Source organism: Macaca mulatta, chromosome 18 (assembly GCF_049350105.2).
Source record: "Macaca mulatta isolate MMU2019108-1 chromosome 18, T2T-MMU8v2.0, whole genome shotgun sequence".
NCBI lineage: Eukaryota > Metazoa > Chordata > Mammalia > Primates > Cercopithecidae > Macaca > Macaca mulatta.
The window spans coordinates 80,778,305-80,803,480 of NC_133423.1; the positions used below are offsets into that span (position 1 = coordinate 80,778,305).

The 25,176-nt window shown below is 41.7% G+C and overlaps 1 protein-coding gene across 5 annotated transcripts in view; it reads left to right on the forward strand.

The window, feature by feature from the left end:
• The window catches only part of RAB31 (RAB31, member RAS oncogene family), a 151,208-nt gene that overhangs the window by 101,933 nt on the left and 24,099 nt on the right, over window positions 1-25,176 (forward strand). For 3 of the 5 annotated variants that reach the window (XM_077974641.1, XM_077974642.1, XM_077974644.1), the window contains 2 exons: window positions 816-922; window positions 12,667-12,777. In XM_077974641.1, coding sequence (XP_077830767.1) covers window positions 816-922; window positions 12,667-12,777 — 218 coding nt within the window. 5 annotated transcript variants of the gene reach the window in all.

Here is a 25,176-nt window from a genome sequence, read left to right on the forward strand (position 1 = left end):
GTCATGCCTGCTAGTACTATTCTGCAGAATGTCAGCTTTTAAAGAAAAGGAAAATCGTTTTTAATTTCTGCATGCTTTATAATTACAGAATACTTATTTTTGTTAGTGTTTCAATCATACCACTTACTTAAAATGCCAAGCATAACATTTGTGTGCGTGTAAGTAAATCTTTGTGTGTTTGTGTACATATAATATATTTTTAGTTATAATGTTGAAGGTTTTAGACTTCCATCAACAAATAACTGCAGTAGTTTGATGACATTTTTTCCCACTCCTGCAAATTGAATTATTTGCTTTTTTTCTCTGGAGTGTTGACTCAGCACATAAGACCATCAGTTTAATGACCCATCACTGTTACCTTCCACGAGTTCCTGACCACTTCTACCTAAATGTGGTGTGTTGCCTTTGACCTGTTTTCTAGAGGACAATTGTGAGTGAAGGGCCAACAGGAAGACAGGACTCTAGAGATATATGATTCTTTCTTGGTGTAAGCATGAGCATTTACTTAGTCCTGTTATTCTTATTCATGCGGAGTCCAGGCAATCATTTTAAATTAACATTATTTATAGGAGAAGAATCACTGATACGATTTTCTTAACTAGATCAAGTTTTAATTTTAGAAAACTTTACATGGTCTATTAAAGTGTATTTCAGCTAACATTAACTTTTGTGCCTAGACAGAGGTAGTATGTTAATCTGCATGAGTCTCCTAAAAATATTTTTCTCCATTAAATTGTACTGGGCTTGTATTTCTGCTTGGTTGAAATATTATATTGAGGGGTTTTTCTAATGATTTGTGTATACTGTTGGTTTAGGATTCATTTTATACCTTGAAGAAATGGGTCAAGGAGCTGAAAGAACATGGTCCGGAAAACATTGTAATGGCCATCGCTGGAAACAAGTGCGACCTCTCAGATATTAGGTAAGACGCATTTTAATATCTTTTGTGTAGATATTATCCTCCATCCCTGAATGTCATCCCTGAGTGTACAAAGGTATCATGCCTTTGTTATGTCTGCCCTCAGTGTAATAGTTAATGGCCTTTCACTTGTGGTAGTCAATGTGTCATTGATTCAACCAGAGAAGAAATAAGGGAAAATGATAGGGAAATGCAATTCTGGTGTACCATACAATGATAAATGTTAAAATTATAATTCCTGTACATAACACAGTTACATCCCTGACTCTACATATCTCTGGGCTAAACGGTTTTATTATTTCTGTTGTTACTTTTTCCATTTTTATTATCATTATGACTACTAGCACAATTTTAGTAACACTATGGTAATGGTCATCCCTATCGTAATGACCATTAGAATTCTTAAAATTTTTCATGGCATACCTGTTTGTTTTAGTTCTAGATTTTACCTTAAGAATATAGTCAAGTACGTAATCTCACTATTTTGTTCTTAAATCAGAATATGACACATTGTATGTGAGTACCTTGACTTCCCCCAGTGGTACTGGGTTATTGAACTTCCCGTATCTGAAAGGAGGTTGTGGGGATCCAGTACACATGAATTAGAGATTTGATGATAGCTTTGCCTAGCCTGGTAAGCTAGCTATTTTACTAAATAAATACATTGTTTAAAAAAGGAAATAGTGAATTTGTGGTATCTCCATTCTCTCGGTTAATTTAATTCTCAGGAATTCTAGTAGCTGATTTTTATAAAGACAACTACATCATGCTTCTGGTTTTGCTGATCAAAATGTGATTAAACCAAAGCGAAATAAATAGTCGATGGAAATGGATCTTGCAAAAGCTCTTAACATAGCATTTAACAAATTGTTCTGTTTCTTTGGGATTTCAAAAGTTTGTATCACCTTGCATCTGGTTGGTTTATAATAACAGCCATAAACACCACTTAATCGTTTATTTTTCTGGGATTTGGACAGATCTTCAGACTTCCCAGACTTAGTTCAGATATCCACCTCCTTTACTGTAAACCTCAAACAGCTTGCTTGTCTAGTGTTCCCAGCAGAATCACCTTAACCTTGGTCATGGGAAGGATGAGGTGGGTGTGTAGAGACAACCTTTGCTGAGAGAAGGTGCTATCTCTAAAACCCCCTAATTATGGGACTAATGTGCACCTTTGAGTGGAACCAAGTTTTGTGTATCGTGGGAATGCTGATGGACTAGAATTTAAGCAGAGAACGATTTAAACTTGCATAGTATCAGTTAGGATTCTTGGTTACGTGGATCCAAAACACAATTGAAATTCAGGAGAAAGGGGAATTATTGGAAGGTACTGTTATCCACATGGTAAAAACAGAACTGCCCTCAGCTCTGGCATTTGACATGTTCCAGAGTTAGTCTCTGGAGAGATGCTGGCCTGGCATTGTCTTCATTTCCAGTCTAAAATGCCAGGGAGGAACTCCCCACGTTAAGAACAGGCGTGTGTGGCCAGGAGGGGATTGGTAGTACGAGATGGTATTTCCCAACATTACTATGAGAATGGGAAGGCAGGTGGTCTTGAAGAGGGATAGCTCCTAGAAAAGTGTAGCCTGGCCAGACAAAACTTATCTGTGACATATAGATGTGGCTACCAGCACTCAAGGATACGCTGTGTTTCGGGGTGGAATTCACCTTTTATGCACAGGTACAGCATTCTTCTTGATGAGCGTTCTGATTTGTGCTCAGCTGATTCTTATATGTGCAATTTTCAATGTGCCCCAGCTAACATAATCTATTCATCTCACTTCCAACTGTGAATTAACTTACAGCCTCTCTATCCCAGTGGGAGAAAATGCAGGGCCATCCAGCTGCTACCTGTAGTGGTAGTGTCATGGGGCCACTGTCCCATGCATCCAGCCTCCTTGGTAATATCTTTTCTCCTCTTGTTTGGCCTCAGTGAGGTCTGAATGTGGCTCCTTGAGATCCTGTAGTTGTGTTTTAAAGTGTGGCATGTATATCTTTTGTTATACACAGTTATTTTAGATGGTACGTGTTATTGAATCAGGCAACAAGAAGCTGACTGCCTTTAAAACTCTGATTAGGTCAGTGAGAAAGACTAGTTGGACACTAATTCATTGTAAATTTTTAGACATTTAATATGTTGTATTGAGGTAAATTACAAAACATCACGATCACCTGTTTTAAGTGTACCGTTCAATGACTGTTAGTGTATTTTTAGAGTTGTACAATCATCTCATATCTAATTTTAGAACATTTCCGTCACTCTGTGAAGAACGTCATGCCCATTTATACTCACTCTCAATTTCCAACTCCTTCCAGCCCTGGTAATCACTAATCTACCTTTTTGTTCCCCTAAATTTGCTTTTTCTGGACATTTTGCATAAATGGAATCGTACAATATGTGGTCTTTTGTGACCACCTTCTTTCAGTTAAGCATGTGTCAATGATGCATTCATTTTTATGACTGAATGGTATTTCATTGTATGGATATACCACATTTTATTTATTCATTTACACATTAACATTTGAATTGCTTCTACTTTTTGGCTATTATGAAAAATGTTCCTATGAACAATCATGTACAAATTTTGTGTGGATGTATGTTTTCATCTCTCTAGGCTATGTACCTAGGAGTGGCATTTCTGTGTCATATGATAACTCTTTTTAATAATTTTAGGAACTCATAAACTGTTTTCCAAAGTAACTGCAAGATATCCATATCCTCACCAACATTTATTGCCTTTTTGATTATAGGCATCCCAGGGGGTGTGAGATTGTGTCATTGTGGTTTTCCTAATGACTAATAATGTTATAGTAAATATCTTTTCATATGTTTATTGGCCATTTGTATATCTTCTTTGGAGAAATGTCTCTTCAAATCCTTTGCCTAATTTTTAGTTGGATTGTCTTTTTATTATTGAGTTGTAAGGGTTCTTTATGTACTCTGAATAAAAGTCTCTTATCAAACATATAATTTGCAAATATTTCCTCTCATTCTGTGGATTGTCTTTTCACAATTTTTACTGTGTGCAAAAGTTTATGTCCAGCTTATCATGTTTTTCTTTTATCTCTTGTTCACAAGTGATTGGCTAAATGGACATCACAAATATTTATTCATGTTTTCTTAGTGCTTACATTTAGGTCTGTCATCCATGTTGAGTTACTTTTTGTATGTAATGTAAGATAGGGGTCCAAATTAATCTTTTTCCATGTGGATATCTAATTACCCCCACACCAGTTGTTGAAGAGATAGTTTCTCTCCCATTGAATCTTTTGGGGTACTTTTGTCTAAAACTAGTCAACCACGAATGTGGTCTTATTTTTTTATCCTCTTAACTTTATTAGTTGATCTACACATCTGTCCTGACACTAGTGTTATACTATTTTGATTGCTGTAGCTTTGTAGTAAGTTTGAAATTAAAAATTGTGAGTCCTTCAACTTTGTTCTCTTTTTCAAGATTGTTTGACTATTCTGGACCCTTAACATTTTCATATGAATTTTAGGATCTATTTCTTAATTTCTGAAAAACAAAAGGGAACTTTGATTTTAATAGAAATTATGTTGAGTCTTTAGACCAATTCAAGTGTTAATCCCATCTTAACAATTTTAAGTCTTCCCATCCATCAATGTGAAATGTCTTTTCATTTTATTACGTCTTCTTTAATTTCTTTTAGCAACGTTTTATAGCTTTCAGTTTACAAGTCTTGCATTTGTTTTATTTATTCTTAAGTATTTGATATTTTTTGATGGTATTGTGAATGGGATTGTTTTCTTATTTATGGCATTGCTTTTGGTTAGTGTGTAGAAATACAATTGACTTTTGTATGTTTATCTTGTATCCTATAACTTTCCTGAACTCGTTTATTAATTTTAGTTGTTTTTTAGTAAATTATCTGGAGTTATCTATATATGAGATTATATTATCTGGGAATAAAGATAATATCTGGGAATTTTACTTCTTTCTTTCCGATATGGGTGCCTTTTAGTTCTTTTTCTTGACCAATTTCTCTGGCTGGAATCTCTAAAACAATCTGGAGTAAAAGTAATGAGAGTGCACATTCTTGTTTCTTCCTGATCTTAGGGATAAAGCATTTAGTCTTTCTCCAGTAAGTATCACACTAACTGGTTTTACATATATCCTTTTTATTCTGTTGAAGAAGTTTCCTTCTGTTCCTAGTTTGTTGAAGGTTTTTTGTCATGATCGAATGTTGGATTTTTTCCAAAACAATTTTTGCATATGTAATTACATGTTAATTGATTTTTGGATGTTAAACTAGTCTTGCATTCCTGGGATAAATCACACTTGGTCATGATGCATAATCCTTTTTATACATTGCTGGGTTTAGTTTGCTAGTGTTTTGTTAAGGATTTTTATGTCTATATTCTTAAAGGATATTAGTCTGTAGTTTCCATTTCTTACAATATCTTTGTCTAGCATTGGTATCAGGGCAATAACAGTCCTATAGAATGAGTTGGTAAGAGTTCCCACCTCCTCTGTTTTCTAGAAGAGTTTGTGAAGGATTGATGTCATTTCTTTTTGTTTCTCTACATCAACCTGGTCTCCATGATGTCAATTCTTTTTTTAAATTTTATATTAGATTTATTTTTTGAAAGATAAGCATTGTGTTTTAAAACACATGACAATACTATATGATAACATGTAAAAAATTAAATGGTTCCTTAATATCAACTATACAGTGTTAAAATGCACTTTGTTTGAATCCAGAAAAATGGAGTCTATACGTTGCAATGAATGGCAGTTACATGTCAATCTTTTAGTCCATGGGTTACCCCTACCCTGCCTTTTTTCCCTTTGAAATTGATTTGTTGAATAAACAGATTCATCTCTCCTACACAGCTTTATGAAGTCTGAATTTTCCTTGTTGTTTCCTAACGGTGTTATTTAACTTTTTCCCCTATGCCCTTTAAATAAATTGTTAGATTTAGACTTGGTCAGAATCTAACTGTTGGTAATCTGTTAAGTGATTATGGTTAGCAACATGGTGACATTCAAATTCTGTCTTTCCTTCTTCATTTGTTGCATGCAGTGCATCCATAGAGAAACTTCCTCAAATCAACTACAATATTTAATTATACTGAGGTACAGTGTATATGAAAGAGTATGAAAGGGAAGGAAAATGTTTGATATATTCTGTATTTAGAAGGTTTTAAAGTAATGAAATGATTCTATAATACCCTCCCAAATGACCAATTAGGTTTTTTGTTTCATTTTAAAACTCATTAATTTAAACAAACTTTATATCTTTAAATTGCAGGTATTATTTTACTAATGCACAAATTGTCTAGTTTGTATGATGTCAATTCTTTAAGTGTTATCTAATTTGCTGTGTAGTTCATAGTATTCTCTTATAATCTTTTTTTCTTAATCCCACGACCATTTAAATAATCCTTCTAATTTGTGTAAGGTCAGTAGTGATGTCTCCTTTTCCATTCCTAATTTTAGAAGTTTGAAACTTCTCTCTTTTTTTCTCATTCAGTCTAGCCAATAGTTTGTCAGTTTTGTTGACCTTTTCAAAGAACCAGTGGTTTTTAGTTATTTCTTTTCATTGTTTTTCTCTTTCATTTCTTTATCCTCTAATTGTTATTTCCTTCCTCCTGTTTGCTTCAGATTTGCTTTGTTCCTCTTTTTCTAGTTCGCTAAGGAGAAAGGTTAGCATATTTATTTGAGATCTTTTTGAATGTAGGCATTTATAGTTATAAATTTTCCTGTAAGCACTGCTCTAGCTGCATCTCATAGGTTTTGATATGTTGTTTTTAACTAATCTTAAAATATTTTCTAATTTGTGTTCTAACCCGTTATGTATTTAATAGCATATTGTTTAATCTCCACATATTTGTGCAATTCCCAAATTTTGAGTGTTCATCATTTCTAATTTAATTCCATTGTAATCTGAAACATACTTTGTATGATTTTAATTATTTTACATTTACTGAGGCTTGTTTTATGGCTTAGTATATGGTGTGTCCTGGGGAATGTTCCAAGTGAGCCTGATGCCACTAAGTTTTTAACACCTATTTTTATACTTGCTATTCTGCCTTAGAGAGAGAAAAATCTAAGATTGAGGGCCCTCTGCAGACAACTGTCTCTAACTAGAGTTTAATTATATTTTGTCCTTATCATATTTATTTTTAGGATTACATTCTCTTTATGATAGTTGACACTAGTGTTGTGTTTATGACAGTGATATAAAATTTATTTTAAAATATTAAAAAAGTTGATTTGTGCACATGACACGATTATCTACACAGAAAAGCCCAAAGAATATACCAAAAAAGTTCTAAAAATACTAAGTGGGTTCAGCAAAGTTGTGGGATACAAAAGCAACATGGAAAAATCAATCAGATTTCTATATATTAATACTAACAATAAATATGCAGAAACTGAAATTTAAAACACGGTATTCTTTACAATTGCTCCAAAGAAAATGAAATACTTAGGCATATATTTAACAAAACATATATAGGAGCTGTATGCTGAAAAGTACAAAATGTTGATAAAAGAAGTCAAATAAAACTTGAATAAATGGAGAGACATATTATGTTCATGAATTGAAATTCTCAACATAGTAAAGATGTTCATTCTCTTCAAATTGAGTTATAGGTTTAAATGAAGTTTCTGTCAAATCTTAGCAAGGTTTTTTGTAAACATAAATAAGCCTATTCTAAAATTTATATGGAAAATCACAGACACTGAATAGCTAAAACAATACTGACAAAGAAGGATATAATGGAAAGAATCACTCTGTTCTATATGAAGGCTTACTATATAGCTACAGTAATCGAGACCGTATGGTATTGGCAGTGGATGGATGCATAGATCAACGGAACAGAATAGAGAACCCAGAAATAAATCTACACAAATATGCTCAACTGATTTTTTGACAAAGATGCAAAGGTAGTTCAACAGAAGAAGCAATTCAACTGATGACCTTTTCAACAAATAGAGTAATCGGACATCAATAGACAAAACAAAAACAAACCTCAAACTTATATAAAATTAGTCTAAAATGAATCACAGGCTTTAATGTAAAATGTTAACCCCTAAAACTTTTAGAAAAACTTCTAAAAGAAAATAAATTTAAAGATGTGGGGTTAGGCAGAGTTCTTAGACTTAGTAAAAGCACAATTCATATAAGGAAACACTGATAAATTGGACACCCTTAAAATTTAAAAACTTAAAAATATTTGTGAAATATTGATGTGTGAAGAGGATGAAAGACAAGCTACAGACTAGGAGGAAATATTTGCAAACTATATATCTGTAAGGGACTAGTATGTAGACTGTATAAAGAACTCACAAAACTTATATGAAAAAATTTTTAAAATGGGCAAAAGACATAAATAGACATTTCATCTGAGAGAATAGAAGATGGTGAGGAAGGATGTAAAACGACGTTCAATATCATCATCAAACCTATCAGAATGGCTAAAATAAAAATCAGCAACAACACCTAATGCTGGTGAGGATATGGAAAAACTGAGTCATCCATACATTGCTGGTGTGAATGCAAAATGGCACAGCCACTCTGGGAAACAGTTTGGCAGTTTCTTATAAAACTAAACATGCAGTTACCATATGGCCTAGCAATCACATTCTCGGGCATTTATCCTGGAGAAATGAAAACTTATGTTCACACAAAACCTGCACATGAATATTCATAGACACGTTATTTGTAATAGTCCTAAACTGGGATCAGCCCAGATGTCCCTCAGCTACGAATGGCTAAACAAACTGTGGTGCCTCCGTACCGTGGACTACTACTCAGCACTAAAAGGAAGCAAACTGCTGATACGCACAGCTCGAGTGCATCTTCAGGGGAATTGTGCTGAGTGAATGAAGCCAGTCCCAAAGGTTTCACAGTGCGTGGTTCCATTTATATAACATTTTAGAAATAGAGGATAGATTACTGATTGCCAGGGGCTGTGGTAAGGGGAAGTAGGGGTGGGGGACGGGGAGGAAAGTGGGCATGGATTTGAAAGAGCAGCATAAGGGACCCTGTGGCTTTGGCACTGCTTGGTGTCTTCTCTGTGGTGGTGGACACAGGAACCTACACAGGTGATAAAATTGTATAGAGCTTAACTCACATACGTAAGTGCATACAAGTAAAACTGGAGAAATCTGAATAAGATAGAATGCAACAATGACAATGTCCTCTTTGTGATATTATACCATAGTTTTTCAAGATGTGACCATTTAGGGAAACTGGGCAAAGTGTATGAGGAATCGCTTGGTACTGTTTCTTACAACTGCATGTAAATGAATCTACGGTTATCTCAGTAAAAAATCTGATTAACAAAAAGTTGATTTAGATAAAAATAATAAATATTAGAACAGTGAGGTGAGGGTATGTGTAATATATATGCATTATATATATTATATACATATGGCAAAAATTGCAAAGGGGAATGTATTTGACAAAAGTTTTATAAGCACACTGGGCCAGATGATTAAATGAACCATCTCCAGCACACCTAAGGTACAAAAGATAAACAGGGTAACTGTTTATTAAAAACTCCCGTTTAGGAAGGAGGGAAAGGGAAGCCTGCTGCCTGGGTCTCTGCCCAGGGTGTCTGTCTCCTGTGAGACAGGAATAGTCGGTAAGTGATAGGGCCTGGGAACCTAGTGGGCACCAGCTTGTTGACACGTTTCTATGGCAGGGGAATCGGTTCTTGGTCAGCAATCTGGCTGCTCCAGATTCTGCCTGCTGATACAATCTTTCTGGGGAGTTAGCCAAACCTCTAAACCCCAGACCTTATTCAGAGCTTGACCTTCTTTTACTCTAATCCCAAAGTACTTTGCTCTCCTGTAATTCCCAGAAAAGTGTGTTTGATTTTTCACTGGGGGTTGTAGCAGGACAGTATGTAGATGTGTGTGTGTGTGTGTGTGTAGATATGTGTGGGGGTAGATGTCTGTGTATGTGTGTGTGTGAGAGTGTGTGTAGATGTATGTGTGTATGAGTGTGTGTAGATGTGTGTATAGGTGTGTGTGTGTAGATATGTGTGTGTAGATGTGTGTGTATGAGTGTGTGTGTAGATGTGTGTGTAGGGGTGTGTGTGTGTGTTGGTGGAACTGATCTCATCCAACACACTTTGGTTGTGTAAGCTTGTCGATCCTTGGAAGGAGCTCTGCCTGGCATATTTTGAGAATGTGCTGGATGGAAGTGGAATTAGCCCTCCAACCTTGGCTCAGCCTACTGAAGGCATTTGAGTGCAGAAGTACTTGGCAGAGATGCCTGTTCAGTGTGTTTCATCTTCTTGCATGTTCCAGAAGACAGTATAAAGGTCCGCCCCACTCCCAGAGTGGAAGGCATTCAGAGGCATCTGGTCAGGTACACTCAGGATTTTTAGCTTGGATTTTTTTTCTAGGTTCCTGATCTTGGTGAGGGATTTTCCTGTCTTGAACAACCCTAAACAAAATCTTCCTCTGCTCAAATTATTGTGAAACTGAAGTAATGTATGGTCCCTCTGAATTCGAGGCATGAAAGCAAAGTGGAATGTGAGAAGACTGTCCTGGACTTTCACAGAGTAGGTGCTCAGGGCTGTAACCCCCCGTCCTTCCTGCTGCCCTTCTCCCTCCGGGTGAATGTTGTGGCCGCTGCTCCCAGGGGTGGAGAATGTGCAGTTCCTGGTGGGTCAGGCCATTCTGTTCCCTCCGCCATCTGCTGATGCTGCAGTTAGGCTTGCAAAGTTGGGGACATTTAAGGGACTGACAGAGTTGCAAGAAAATAAGAACCTTAAATGGATTGAATCCACAGGATCTGGGGTACCAGCTGACTTGCCTGGTCAAGATGGCAGGAGAACCTAGTCTGCATGCTGAGCTGGGGCTGGCAGCAAGTTTCTGAACAAGTAGCACATGGCATGGGGCTCATTCAAGGTCTCTGCTATTCTAGGAGGGCGGATTGGCCTAGGGTCTAAACGGAAAAGAAAACTTTGTCTCAGAAAGTCTGGGGAGCCCAACAGGAGACCTCATGGTCTTTTCCTGGGTCTGGCAGAAAAAGCAGGGCAGTTGAGTCTTGCAAAGAACAAAAAGAGAAATAGGTTGTAACCTTGCCTCAGTGGTTTTAAAACTTTCATGAATTTAATAAACCATAGTGCACTTGTTAAAAATTCTAGTTCTAGGAACCAGGTCCAGAGATTCGGATTCAATAGGAAGAAGGAGGCGAGGATATGTGCATTTTAAAAAGTGATCCTTTTACAAGTGGTCCAAGGGTCATTCTTGGAAAAGCATTGCTTTCGGCAGTAGAGGTTTACGGTGGAGAAGAATGAGGAAGTCCCAGAATCTCTGCTGGCATCTGTCCAGGTCTCTGACTGCAGGCCGCACTGTCTGGGCTTCTCTCTTGCCCTTCAGGCCTCCTGGAGATGAAAACAATGACTCATCATCTTTCAGGATTCAAAAGTGGCACCCATTATCCTAAGCAAATTAATCCAGGAACAGAAAATCAAATACTGCATGTTCTCCCTTATAAGGGGAAGGAAACGTTGGGCACTCATGGATATAAAGATGGGAACAGACACTGGGGGCTTCAGAGGCAGGAAGGAGTGGGGGGCGGTTGCAAAACTTCCTCTTGTGCTCAGTACATGGGTGACAGAATCAAATGTACCCCGAATCTCAGTGTCACTCAGCATGCCTGTGTAACAAACCTGCACGTGTACCCCCCTGAATCTAAAATAAAAGTTGAAATTATTGGCTGCGCAGGGTGGCTCACACCTGTAATCCCAACACGTTGGGAAGCCGAGGTGGGCAGCTCACCTGAAGTTGGGAGTTCAAGACCAGACTGGCCAACATGGCGAAGCCCCGTCTCTACAAAAAATACGAAAATTAGCTGGGTGTGATGGTGCATGGCTGTAATCCCAGCTACTTGGGAGGCTGAGGCATGAGAATTGCTTGAACCCAGGAGGCAGAGGTTGCAGTGAGCTGAGATCGCACCACTGCACTCCAGCCTGGGTGACAGAGTGAGACTGTCTCAAAATACAAACAAACAAACAAACAAAAAAGTTGAAATTATTTAAAACACACACACACACAAAACACCAAACTGACACCATTGGCCCTGCATCTTTAATCTCTTCCAAAGCATTTCCAGGGCCTCTCTGCCCCGACCCCTTCACACCCCACACTCATAATCACCAGGAGAAGAGATGTGATTGGGTGCAAATTAATATGGGGCTCCCCTGTTTAGCTTGGATATTTTTCTAGGTTCCTGATCTTGGTGAAAGATTTTCCTATTTTGAACAACCCTAAACAAAATCTTCCTCTACTCAAAATTATTGTGAAGCTGGAGTAATGTGTGGTCCCTATTCTGGATGGTTCAGCTCCCTTATATCCAGCCTGTGCTTGTTGCCTTTGGCTTGGGTAAGGGGTTAAGGTCACCTGGCTTTGGGACCTCTGTGAGAGGACCTGCAGGTATTTCAGGAACCATCTGCTTTAGGGCCATGTGGCCAGGATCCTCCACGAAGGAGGGAAGGTCAGAGGAAGAAGTTCATGTCCTATCCCCCCCTGGCCCTTAAGCAAGAATCACTCCCCCACATTTCCTCTGACAAGCATGGGCAGCCTTGACCTATGGCTGCCATAATAAGTCATTTCTTGGGAGAAATTACTCCAACCCCATCTATTCCGCGTAGCAGGTTCTAGTTCTACATTTCTTCTGCTTGATCTTGTTTTGTTGATTTTGAATTCTTGGCTCTACACAAATCCCCTTTGACTCTTCCCAATTTGAAACTCTTTCAGGCTTTCCTGGCCATTTTTGGACATTGCCTTCATATCATGGCTTCTAATGGAACTGCGTTTCAGCCTCAGGGGTCTCCTGTTGGCATTTCCTTGGAATTCCACCTCTCACTGGTATATTTAGGGCCACGAATGAATCAGAAGGATGAGGGAGGGATCGGGAAGTGCTAATGGGAGAAAACCCCTCAGACCTAGTTTATTTTACAAGTGGTAGCAGTGGGAAGTTACCCAACAATAGTGACGATGGGGGCTGGGTTGGGAAGTGGGAGAACCTTCTTCTCAGAGGTGGTGGGTAATGACCTTGAGATGGCTTTGCTGTCACTGGCTGCCTCTGCCCAAGATTCCTCCTACCCTCCCCATAAATACAACCCGGGAGATGCTCAGGGGCGGTTCTCGTGCACTCTTGCCTCTTCTGAGGGAAGGAATCATGGTCTCTAAGATCTTACGGAAGCACTCTGGTGCCTCTTACAGAAACACTGGGAGGGATGGGTGGGACTGCTGCCAGGGAGTCCAGAATTCCTTACTGGAGTAGAGGTTGTACACCAAGAAAAAGGGCATCTGGTGTTAGCAGTGAAAACAGGGTAGGGTAGGAGGAAGGAAATTAGTCCTGTTAGCTCTCAGTCATTCGATTAGCAAATACGTTTTGGTGGTTCTTTTGTGGCAGCAAAGTGCTGTGAGAATAGAAAAGAGACAGTCTTTTCCTTCGAGCTATTAATGTTTACTTCTATTTGGGCAGCCAAGAAAGGGGGTGGGGAAATATCTGATGAGCGAGATAAGACTATATTTAATAAAGTTCCAGTTGGTCTGATGCAGTCCAGAAAGGACAGAGGAGTTCAGGAAAGGGAGAGTTCAGAATCATCTGTTGTGACTAGGAAAGGCATGGGACAACATGTGTCCCAGGTGGGGCATGTGCCACAGGCAGTTACGGATGTGTTGGAGGAGGAAATTCTAGGAAGGGGGAAGATCTGGGACAAAGGCCTGGAGGTGGGAGTGAGCTTGGCACATGTTGGCAGGGAGGGGCCGTCAAGAATATCTACCCTGCGCCTGCCCTGGGGAATAGTGGGAAAGACGGCTGGATGGTGTGGGTCTCAAAAGCATGCAGAGTGGGTGGGCTTGATGTGCTGACCAGGATGGCTCCTGCCTCAGCTTCCCCATTGCCAGGCAGTCAGAACACTGTTTTCTTCTGAGCCTGTTGTGGCCCCAGGCTCCTCCTTAGTGCAATGCCTCAGGTAGTCACTGCCAGTTAAAGAGATCAAACCTATTGGCCATCCTCCAAGGAGGCTATGGGAGCCGGTCTAGTGTCTTACGTGCGTGATTCATGCAATTTCCTGTGCAATCTAGAGCTGGAAACCAGGGCAGACCTGTACTTCCACAGTGTACACAGTCAAGATAGAAACACCACCAGCCATCTCCTCAGTTGTTTTACATTTTTGGATAAAACTGTGGTTTTTAGCAGATTAAAAGTACATTTGGAAATAAATACTTTTTACTACGAATAATAAATTAAATTGCCTTCATCTCTTACTTGTGACTCCATAACTCATTCCGGCCTTGATAGTGAGCCACAGTTGAGTAGGGAAGTTTCTTAGAAATTATACAAACCAAAGAACAGAATTTGAAACGCTGTACCCTAAAAATCCAATTTATTCCAAATACTAAAAGCACTAAAGCCAGTGAACATCAGTGAACATCATGGCAAGTGTTAAACGCACATAGCGTTTTCCTTATGTGAGATAACGAGGAGGAATAGAGCCTGTGCTGTGAAAACGTGTGTGCTCTGAGATGTGCCTGTCCATGTTCTGCGAGCGATGCGGTGCAGATGGCCCCGCCCATTCACCTGCTGCTATCGAAGGAGGAAGGAGGGAGCCGAAGACTGAGCTGCCCAGAGAACCCAGCAAAGGCATCTGGAATATCTCTTTCTTAATTACAAAAATTCTTAAAGAAGAATATATAAAACATGCATATTGTAAGGAATATTGTGGTAATAAAATAAACAGCTGTGTAACTGTGCCACAGAACCCCCTTCCCCAATCGTATCCCCGTCTCTCCACCCGGAAGTAACCACTCTTCTCACTTTGATGATAGCCACTTGTTTTCGTTATGCTTTACACCTACGTTTACATTTTCCAAGCAGTAGATGCGCCCGTTTTTGAACTTTGTAAACGGAATGAGACTGTATGTGTCATGTGATGACGTGTCTTTCACTCAGCATGCTTGTCAGATTCACCTGATAGAGGTTAGCTGTGGTGTCTGCATATTCATTGCTGTCTACTGTTCTGTTTTATGAGTGGAACACAGTTTATCTTTTCATTCTATTGGTGGATATTTGAGTTATTTCTGGCGTGGTGTTATGAACACTGCTTGAACGTTCTTGTGCATATATTGCTATGTGTAAGCATTTCTCTGGACTGGAGTAGGTAAGAGTTGAATTGCTGAGTTTCAGGGTGTGCACACCCTCAGTCTTACTAGGTAATGCCAGTGTCTTTCACGGTGGCATGGAATATGCCAATCGTGTGTGAGCCTTCCTGCAGCTCTGCATCCTTGCCATGCTTCAGAGTTGTGATCCTTCAGGGCATATAGTGATATCTGACAGTCATTTCAATGTGCATTTTCCTAATTATCTATAAAGTTATCATCTTTTTATATATTTATTGGCCATTTAAGTTTCCTCTTCTGTGAAGTGCCTGTTCAAATCTTTGCCATTTTTTTTCTATTGGATTGTTTACCATAATCTTGTTTATTTTTAGGATTTTAAAAAATACATACTTGATGCTATTCTTTTGTTATCTCTATGTGTTGAAACTATCATCTTCAAATTTAGGTCTTTTCATTTTCTTTATGTTGTCTTTTGCTTTAAAAACATTATTATTGTTATTTTAGAGATAGGGTCTTAGGTAGTTGCCCAGCTGGAGTGCATAGCTCACTGGAGCCTTGAACTCCTGGGCTTGAGCAATCCTCCTGCTCAGCCTCCCAAGTAGCTAGGACTATAGGTGTGCACCACCATACCCAGCCAATTTTTAAAAAAAATTTTATGTGTTTGTAGAGATGGGAGTGTTTCTGTGTTGCCAAGGCTGGTCTCAAACTTCTGGCCTCAAGGGATCCTCCGACCTCGACCTCCTAAAGCTCTGGGATTATAGGCATGAACCACCAAACCCAGTTCTTTTTTCCATTTTTTAAGAGACAGGGTCTTGCCATGTTGCCCAGGCCGGAGTGCAGTGGCTATTCACAGGCCTAATCCCACCACTGATCAGCACTGAAGTTTCGACCTTCTCTGTGTCCTACCTGGGCCAGTTCACCCCTGCTTAGGCAACCTGATTGTCCATCACGCCTGGGAGGTCACTATATTGCCATGAAATTTAGTGCAGACACCCGATTGACATAGTGCTCTATAGCCCAGAACTCTGGGGCTCAGTGATTCTACTGCCTCAGCCTCCCGAGTAGCTAGGACTACAGGTGCATGCCACCATACCTGGCTGTGTTGTTTTTTCATCATCAGAAGTCCTTAATTTTTATGTAACATGATTTATCAATTTTTTTCTTTATGGTTTATTTTTTGGGGGGGGAAGAGCCTGATTTTAAGAAATCTTATTTTAAAAATATTTCCATACCTCCAAGATCAGGAAGTTATTCCCCTAATATTAACTTACTCCCCTAATATTAACTATCTTTCATAAGCTTTACAGTTTTGGTTTTCCTATCTGTCTTCAAATCCCTCGAAATGGATTTTGATATGTATGCTGCTTAATTTTTCCCATGTAGACGCCCAGTTGTCTCAGCATCATTGGTTGTACAGTCCACTGTTTTCCTACTGACCTGCAGTATTAGCTGTTATACGTCACGCGTCATGTACGCAGTGTTTCTCGGGCCGTCTCTGCGGTTCCACTGGCTGACTTAGCCATCCTTAAACCAACACTGCACTAACTTAATTATGATACCTTATCATCAGTCTTGATAAACAGTCTGGACTTACGCTCTGGGATCTTTAATCAATACTTGTGGGCCCCAGAAAAGATTTTATGAGCACATAGACGTGTGGGTGTGGACGTGTTACGGTCTGGTGGAGACTGGGCTGATGCTGTACTTTGGGTTATGATGCAGAACTATGTTATGTATTTCATTGCTCAAATGGTTCCAGCTTTGGCCACTGGGGTTTCTTTCTGTTGGTTCCTCTGTCCCTTTGACATTCGCCTGTCATTTTGGTTTTTGAGCACTTTCTTACTTTCTGGCACAACAAGCTGTTTCAGGTTTATCTTGTATATTTTTGGCTCGGCCCTATAGTCAGCCTGACTCCTTTTCCCTAACTAGGACTCCACAGGAAACAGAGTCCCTTCTTCAAGGAGCTCAGCCTAGCAGTAGACAGCTTCTTTGTAGGCAGGACCAGGCTTCCCTGCAGCAGAAGGGAACTTGAAATCAGGGTAATGAGCCTCAGCAGGGACAGGCCACCATGCTGCCCTGAGAGGATCGTGTGTGGACACAGGGCTGTGGCATGGCCGTGCTTTGACCCTATGCCGTATGGCTATGCTGTAGGGACAAGTGGAGCCTGGAGTGGCCTGAGCTGAGGACTGCCCTGAGGTCTTTCCACTCCCCAGGGCATTGCATAAGTAATTCCGCTTTCTATTTGCACAGCAAAATCAGGGACACAGTTTTCTAGAACACGGGGTGCCTCCCCTCCCCGCAGCCCATGATGGTCTACCCTGGGTGGTGGGCCCTTGCCTGTCTTAGAGACAGAACACTCTGCAGGATTCCAAGTGGTCAGTTGTGGCCCACAGACCACTGGCAAGTGGAGGCAGAGCTGTGGAGCCCTCGGGAGCCACGGAGGGCTGCCGCCTGCCACGAAATGCCTACTCAGCTGTTACTAGCCCCCTGTGGGTGGCAGTGCTAGTGATGTACAGAATCCTGGGACTAGTGTCAGTAACTCTATGGATATGCTGAGTGATCTGGGCGTGCACTGCTCTGGTGGCCTTTATGGTCAGGAGGTGACATGCGGTGACAAGAAAGGAAGAGCTGGCCCAAAGGGATTCAGCCCAGGGTGAGGTCCACGGAAAGGCCAGGGCCAAGAGGCAGCCAGCACCCCAGGCCGATGGTGGCCTCATATCGCCCATGCCAGAGGCCAGTCCTCGATTGCTCCAAACCCTCACTCGAGGGTTCAAAAGGTTCAAAAGGAAATGAATTCCCATCAGGGTCCAGATGAGCTTCTGAAAAAAAGCATGACAAAACAACCTCCGGAACATCCCGGAATGACCGACGCAAAGTACGCCCCGCACGGCACAGCACAGAGATCTTCAGGGGTAAACCGTGGACGATCTGAATGACAGCACGGCCCGTCAGCAACCTGCAGAGCTGCCTGGCCAAGAAATTGCCAGACGGAGGCAACACTTGCAGGCAAAGGAGGAGAAGAAGGAAAGGCCGGAGCAGGCAGGGGCAGGAGTGGAACAGGCCGCAAATGTTGGAGTGAAGTGCAGACCTTCCTGGCCCACACTCCTCTGAGCATCTGCTCGAGGACAGTAGGGACCACGTGGAGGACAAGGACTTGGCGATGGTGGGGGACAGGGAAGCAGGACATGGCGGTCCCTCAGCATCCCGGCTAGCAGTCCCTCTGAAGAGTGGATGATGATGGTGACTTAGGTGTGTCTTTCGAATATCCTGAGGGGGAGACTGGAAAAGCAGACATGCAATCCCGGGAAGAAATCCAAAGGTGTAAAGAACTCACAGCGGAAGTCCAAGGTCTGCCCAGCGGGCAGGCCTCTCTGCAGGGCACGAGGGCACAGCTGGAAAGGGAGCTCCCAAAACTGCAGCCGAGGGTTCCCGCTGCCTACACTGCACCGAGAACCCATGATGGGGTCTCACGGGAGTCCACGGAGGATGACGCCTACTGCCTGGGCCTCGACCAGAGACTTCGAAAGGTGCACGAAAACGTGAACCGCGTGTGTCAGACTTGCGACCACTACAAGAAGATGGCCCAAGACCTGGCCCAGGAACCGAAAAAAGACACTTCCAGTTTTCAGAGGGAGATCTTCTTCTGTGAGAAAATGGCCCAGGAAGGCTGGATGGCCGCTGTGTCCGCTGAGAGCGCTCCAGGCGCTCCGGGAAGAAAATGACCACAGCAGGCAGAAGCCGGCTGATTTTGAGGCCACGTTCCAGCCTCTCCGGGGTGGTGCTTTGGCTCCTGGGGTTCTGCCTGCAGCCCACAGGGGCCCAGAAGTGTCCGGGGGACCATGGGCCGACAGGGCCCCCAGAAGGGAGGCGGATCATGATGTGAGGGTTCGGGTCCAGAGTACCTGCTGGTTTGATTCTGTTTTCCCTGTAACCAGGTCCTGAACGCCCAGAGCTGTGGCAGAACATCAGCCAGTGCTGCTCCCTTTAAGGCACTTTTGATTGATCTCTTGTTAGTGTAGTTCATTAGTTGATGCTGAAGTTGCTTATATTGATGTCTGATAGATGGCATTAGGAGTAAGGTACTATTTTTCACGTAAAGATTGTTTAATATAATTCTTGCAAATACACAATTTCCACATTTCTGGGCCTCCATAAGTACGCAGGGCAAGTATTTCATTTTCATTTAGAAAAAGGGCGTCTCTTACCTCAACATCATTGTGTTTGTTATGGATAGGAAGACATAGGCCATGTCTGATCTATGAGCTGTTATTAGAAAATAGCACAGTAAATTGGCTGGAATAAACTTTGGTTTTAAAACAGTGCCGAAAGAGTCATAAAATTCTTTGTCTCTGACCCAGAATTCTTGGGTCTTCTGTCAGCATCCATTGACTATATCAGATGATTTTATTGACTTATAAATAGGGTAAAGTCAATCCCTTCATGCTTTTTATGAGCCAGATGGCATACTGATAGAGACATGACCATATGGGATAGACCCAAATAATGAGCCTTAAGGGAAGTCCTTGAGATTCAGTGGTAGATACGTTGAACAAATTATATAGTCTTTTGTCCAACAAATGGTTATCCACTATGCAGCCTTTTTTTGAGATGTAGTTTCACTCTTGTTGCCCAGGCGGGAGTACAATGGCACAATCTTGGCTCACTGCAACCTGCGCCTCCCAAGTTCAAAAAATTCTCTTACCTCAACCTCCCTAGTAGCTGGAACTACAGGCGCATACTACCACAACTAGCTAATTTTTGTATTTTTAGTAGAGACAAGGTTTTGCTGTGTTGGCTAGGCTGGTCTTGAACTCCTGACTTCAGGTGAGCCACCCACCTCAGCCTCCCAAAGTGCTGGGATTACAGGCTTGTGCCACTGCGCCCAGCCCACTATGCAGCCTTTTAATAAGGGGGACAAACCTGAACAGCAGGTGGTCGGCTCAAGAACACCTTTCCTATAAGCATGTGGATCTCCTCACTAATTCAGCTGTCAGTCGTATTGTGGCAATTAGCAATAAATTTCTTCTGGGGTTGAAGAGGAAGGTTCTACCAACTTCAGGCAATATTTACAGAGACATAAAGAAAGAAGTCATAAAGAAATATTCAAAGTTCAAAAAAAGAAAGAACATGAGTTCTTATTGATGCCTCTAACTCTAACCCAGAAACACAGGCCCTGTTCTAACCTTCTTTGGCGGTGGGGGAAGGATATTAAAAGCCATCAACTTCTGAATGATTAAACAGAGTGGTAAGCTTCTGTTCCTGGGGATTTTCTTCAAAGACAGAGTAATCTCTTTTGCCTTCACTTCACATATGGTCCAGAAGTTTCAGCATTTCATAATGTAACTTCTATTAATATTAAGAACTACAACTATCTCAGTGATTACTTTCAAATGGCACAATTTTTACTTATAGTTGATCTGTCTCCTGTTTACTTAGGAAGTGGGTTGTAAACAAGTTAATTACCATCACTGCTGACCCTAATTGAGTGCCTACTGTGTGCATGTGTGTAGTTTATGTCAATCCTCCTGTCCTTTTCCTATCTTATCAGTCAGGAAACCGAGACACAGGTGGGTCGAGGAGTTGATCCCAGGTCCTGTAGCTAAGATGGTGTAGAGTCCAGCTTCTGACCTAAGTGGTTTGTCCCAGAGCCTGTGTTCTTGACCGTCACGGTATCTTGCATCTGCTAAGAAGTACAAACAGGACCCATGACAGAGAGTAACTCCCAAACTGCCCCGAGAGAAAACGGCAGCTGATGGGATCCTGCTCAGAGGATTTGGAACCAACAACTCTTTCCAGTGGCTCTTTCTCTGGCCTCTTCAGGACTAGGCTGAATTTCTGTCAGGAGAAGGGGATTAAGAAGCAAAGGAATGGCCAAGTCCCCTAGAGAACCTGTTTTCTGCCCAGTCCCTGTTGGATTCCAAATTCTGATATGTTTTCCATGAGAAACAACCCATTTAAACCTGACACTGCTCGTTTGAACTTGACACCAGGAATTTAGCCCCAGGTGAATAGCAGTTAAGGACGAGTGTTATTAAGTAGGTGAGGCCCCTTGGGAGCAGAAATTCTTCCCAGGTACACGGTTGTCAAATGCTTTAGCTGTAAGTGCTTAGATCGTTGCAATGTGTTATTGTCTCATTAGATATTTGCTGTGAAGGGAGTGGTTATTCTTTGCTTTTTTCAAAGAAGTTTGTTTTCAATTTTTTCCATCTCACAGGTAAAAATCCAAGTGTCTGTAAGAACTAGCATTTTAAACAGATTTTGCTGCTTTAATTATTGTTAAAATGGTTCCCTCATCTGTGTGTTACATAGACATCTTGGGTATTTAGAGAAAATATGAGCTAGGGGGAGCATAACAAACTCTGATTATTCATTTCAGTGGGTGCTTGCCGGAACGGGGCCTGCTGTGAGAATGCGTCAGAGCACACACAGCCCTGCAGCCCTCCTCTGCTTGATTTTGATGAAATGTTGTGAATGATTTCCCTTGCTTTTGGCTGCAATATCTTAAACATGTGGGATGGTTTTGACAGAAAATAATTCTACCACACAGTTAACAGCGTCTCCCGCTCCCTGCTGCTGTGCTGCTCATGGCCGGCTCAGTTGGTCTTTTATGCTTGACCTTGGAAGGGGGCTGTGGCTGGGGGACAGAGTAAAAATGTAATGCAAAAAAAATTTAATGAGATGTTAAATGTTACATTCCAGGAGTTTGGCAGAATATAATATGCTTAGTTTTTTCTCTTAGAGTATTTTAAAACTATAATATGCATGCTAGAACATGTATGAACCACCAGAGAATTTGTTTTAGGAAGCGCTCATGAGTCCACTCTGCTTTTTATTTTTATTTTTATTTTTATTTTTACTGTAAAATGGTGCCTGAGCAGTATATATTTTATTGTGCCCTAGGTTTAGTTATCTTGATACAGATCTCCAAACTACTGGCTTCCTAGTGTCAGATTATGAATTGGATAGAGTGAAAAAATATCAGACTTGACTTTTTATAGTCCCCCCTACAAGAATTATTCTCCATCGTTAGCAGGCTTGAGAGCTGTTGGGAAGCTTGCTACAGTGTCGATTTCTGGGGCTTGCCCAGTAGGCATTCCGATTCTGTAGGTCTGGGGAGATTTAGTATGTGAGGGACAGAGTGGAACACACGGGCAGAGTCAGTGTGTGAAGAACGGGGTGAAACACACGGGGAGAGTCAGTGTGTGAGGAACCGGGTGAAACATGGGGAGAGTCAGTGTGAAGAATAGGGTGAAACATGGGGAGAGTCTGTGTGTGAAGAACGGGGTGAGACATACGGGGAGAGTCAGTGTGTGAGGAACGGGGTGAAACATGGGGAGAGTCAGTGTGTGAGGAACAGGGTGAAACATGGGGAGAGTCAGTGTGTGAGGAACGGGGTGAAACACACGGGCAGAGTCAGTGTGTGAGGAACGGGGTGAAACATGGGGAGAGTTAGTGTGTGAGGAATGGGGTGAAACACGGGGAGAGTCAGTGTGTGAGGAGGAACGGGGTGAAACATGGGGAGATTCAGTGTGTGAGGAACGGGCTGAAACACAGGGGGAGAGTCAATGTGTGAGGAATGGGGTGAAACATGGGGAGAGTCAGTGTGTGAGGAATGGGGTGAAACACACAGGGAGAGTCAGTGTGTGAGGAACGGGGTGAGACACATGGGAAGAGTCAGTGTGTGAGGAACAGAGTGAAACATGGGAAGAGTCAGTGTGTGAGGAATGGGGTGAAACACATCGGGAGAGTCAGTGTGAAGAATAGGGTGAAACATGGGGATAGTCAGCGTGTGAGGAATGGGGTGAAACACATGGGGAGAGTCAATGTGTGAGTAGGAACAGGGTGAAACATGGGAAGATTCAGTGTGTGAGGAATGGGGTGAAACATGGGAGAGTCAGTGTGTGAGGAATGGGGTGAAACATCAGGAGAGTCAGTGTGAAGAATAGGGTGAAACATGGGGATAGTCAGTGTGTGAGGAATGGGGTGAAACACATGGGGAGAGTCAGTGCGTGAGGAGGAACAGGGTGAAATATGGGAAGATTCAGTGTGTGAGGAATGGGGTGAAACACACAGGGAGAGTCAGTGTGTGAGTAGGAACAGGGTGAAACATGGGAAGATTCAGTGTGTGAGGAATGGGGTGAAACATGGGAGAGTCAGTGTGTGAGGAATGGGGTGAAACATCAGGAGAGTCAGTGTGAAGAATAGGGTGAAACATGGGGATAGTCAGTGTGTGAGGAATGGGGTGAAACACATGGGGAGAGTCAGTGTGTGAGGAGGAACAGGGTGAAATATGGGAAGATTCAGTGTGTGAGGAATGGGGTGAAACACACAGGGAGAGTCAGTGTGTGAGTAGGAACAGGGTGAAACATGGGAAGATTCAGTGTGTGAGGAACGGGGTGAAACGGGTAGAGTCAGTGTGTGAGGAATGGGGTGAAACACACAGGGAGAGTCAGTGTGTGAGGAACGGGGTGAGACACATGGGGAGAGACAGTGTGAGGAATGGGGTGAGACACATGGGAAGACACATGTGAGGAACGGGGTGAATCACATCAGGAGAGTCAGTGTGAAGAATAGGGTGAAACACATCGGGAGAGTCAATGTGAAGAATTGGGTGAAACACATGGGGATAGTCAGTGTGTGAGGAATGGGGTGAAACACGGGTGAGTCAGTGTGTGAGGAATGGAGTGAAACACACGGGGAGAGTCAGTGTGTGAGGAATGGAGTGAAACAGATGGGGACAGTCAATGTGAAGAATGGGGTGAGACCCGGGGAGAGTCAGTGTGAGGAACAGGATGAAACAACGGGAAGAGTCAGTGTGTGAAGAACAGGGTAAAACACATGGCGAGAGTCAGTGTGAAGAATGAGGTGAAACATGGGGAGAGTCAGTGTGAGGAACGGGATGAGACACACGGGGACAGTCTGTGAGGAACGGGGTGAGACACGGGGAGAGTCAGTGTGAGGAACAGGGTGAAACACAGAGGGAGATTTAGTGTGTGACAAACAGGGCAAAACATGGAGAGAGTCAGTTTGAGGAACAGGGTGAAATACATAGGGAGATTTAGTGTATATAAAGATATTTGAAATCTGTGCAAAAAAGAGATAATTCAGTAAATACTGGTGGAATAAATAAGAGAAGGAAAAATATGAGAAGATAAATTCAAAATGGAACAAGGATTTAAATGTAAAACAGCGAAATCATGAGACAGAAGACGAATAAATTTTTAAATAATCTTCAAAATGGAATGAATTATTTAATCATGATACAAAACTCATAAGCCATGGCTGAAAATGATGAATAAGCCTGACTATATGAAAACTTCTGAGTGGCATAAATGCCATAAACAGGAATCAAATACAAATAGCAGGTTGAAAAAAAATTCGGAAAATGTATTACAAGGGGCTAGGTTCCATAATATGCAAAGAACAATTACAAATAAGTAAGAGGAAAAAACCTCCAAATAATCCAAAACCAACCTGGGCAGAGAACATGTACAAGAATGTCATGGAACAAGAAACATTCATGGCTTCTAAAAAGTTATTCACCATCCTTGAATAAAAGTTTCTCAGAATTAATGTCAGATTTTTTTCATTGAGAAAGAACTTCAAAGTACGATGCAGTTTTACTCTTGGGGTGACTTATGAACATTAATATACTTGTCAAGTTGGCTGATCTGGCCTGTGCTCCCCTCATGCTTCTATGGAATGTTGATAATTGGACCGGGAGCTCTCCTGGGCATAAAACGATGGGGTTGAGTAGGATAACGCTACGAAGGGCCTTTACTTGTTTCTTCTACTTGCATCATTTCCTCAGTCCTTTTGGCATTCTGTAAGAAAAGAGTGCCATGCCGTCATCCTCGCTGAGACGGCTTTGCAAAGATTCATTTAAGAAACATTAATATAACACTTATGGTGTGCCCTGCATTATTCTGAGCACTTTATAATATCAGCCTCCTTTTCCCTTACGTAAACACTGAACATTGCTGTAAAATGTCCACCCAGCCTGGTGGAATGCATGGACGACATAGACCTGAGGGAGGTGAGCACTGAAGGGTATTTACTGGTGGAGATGATCGCGTTCTTTCTGTGAGTGGTACACTTGGGCTGCCTGTCTGTATTTACCCTCTCATGTGAGGTGCT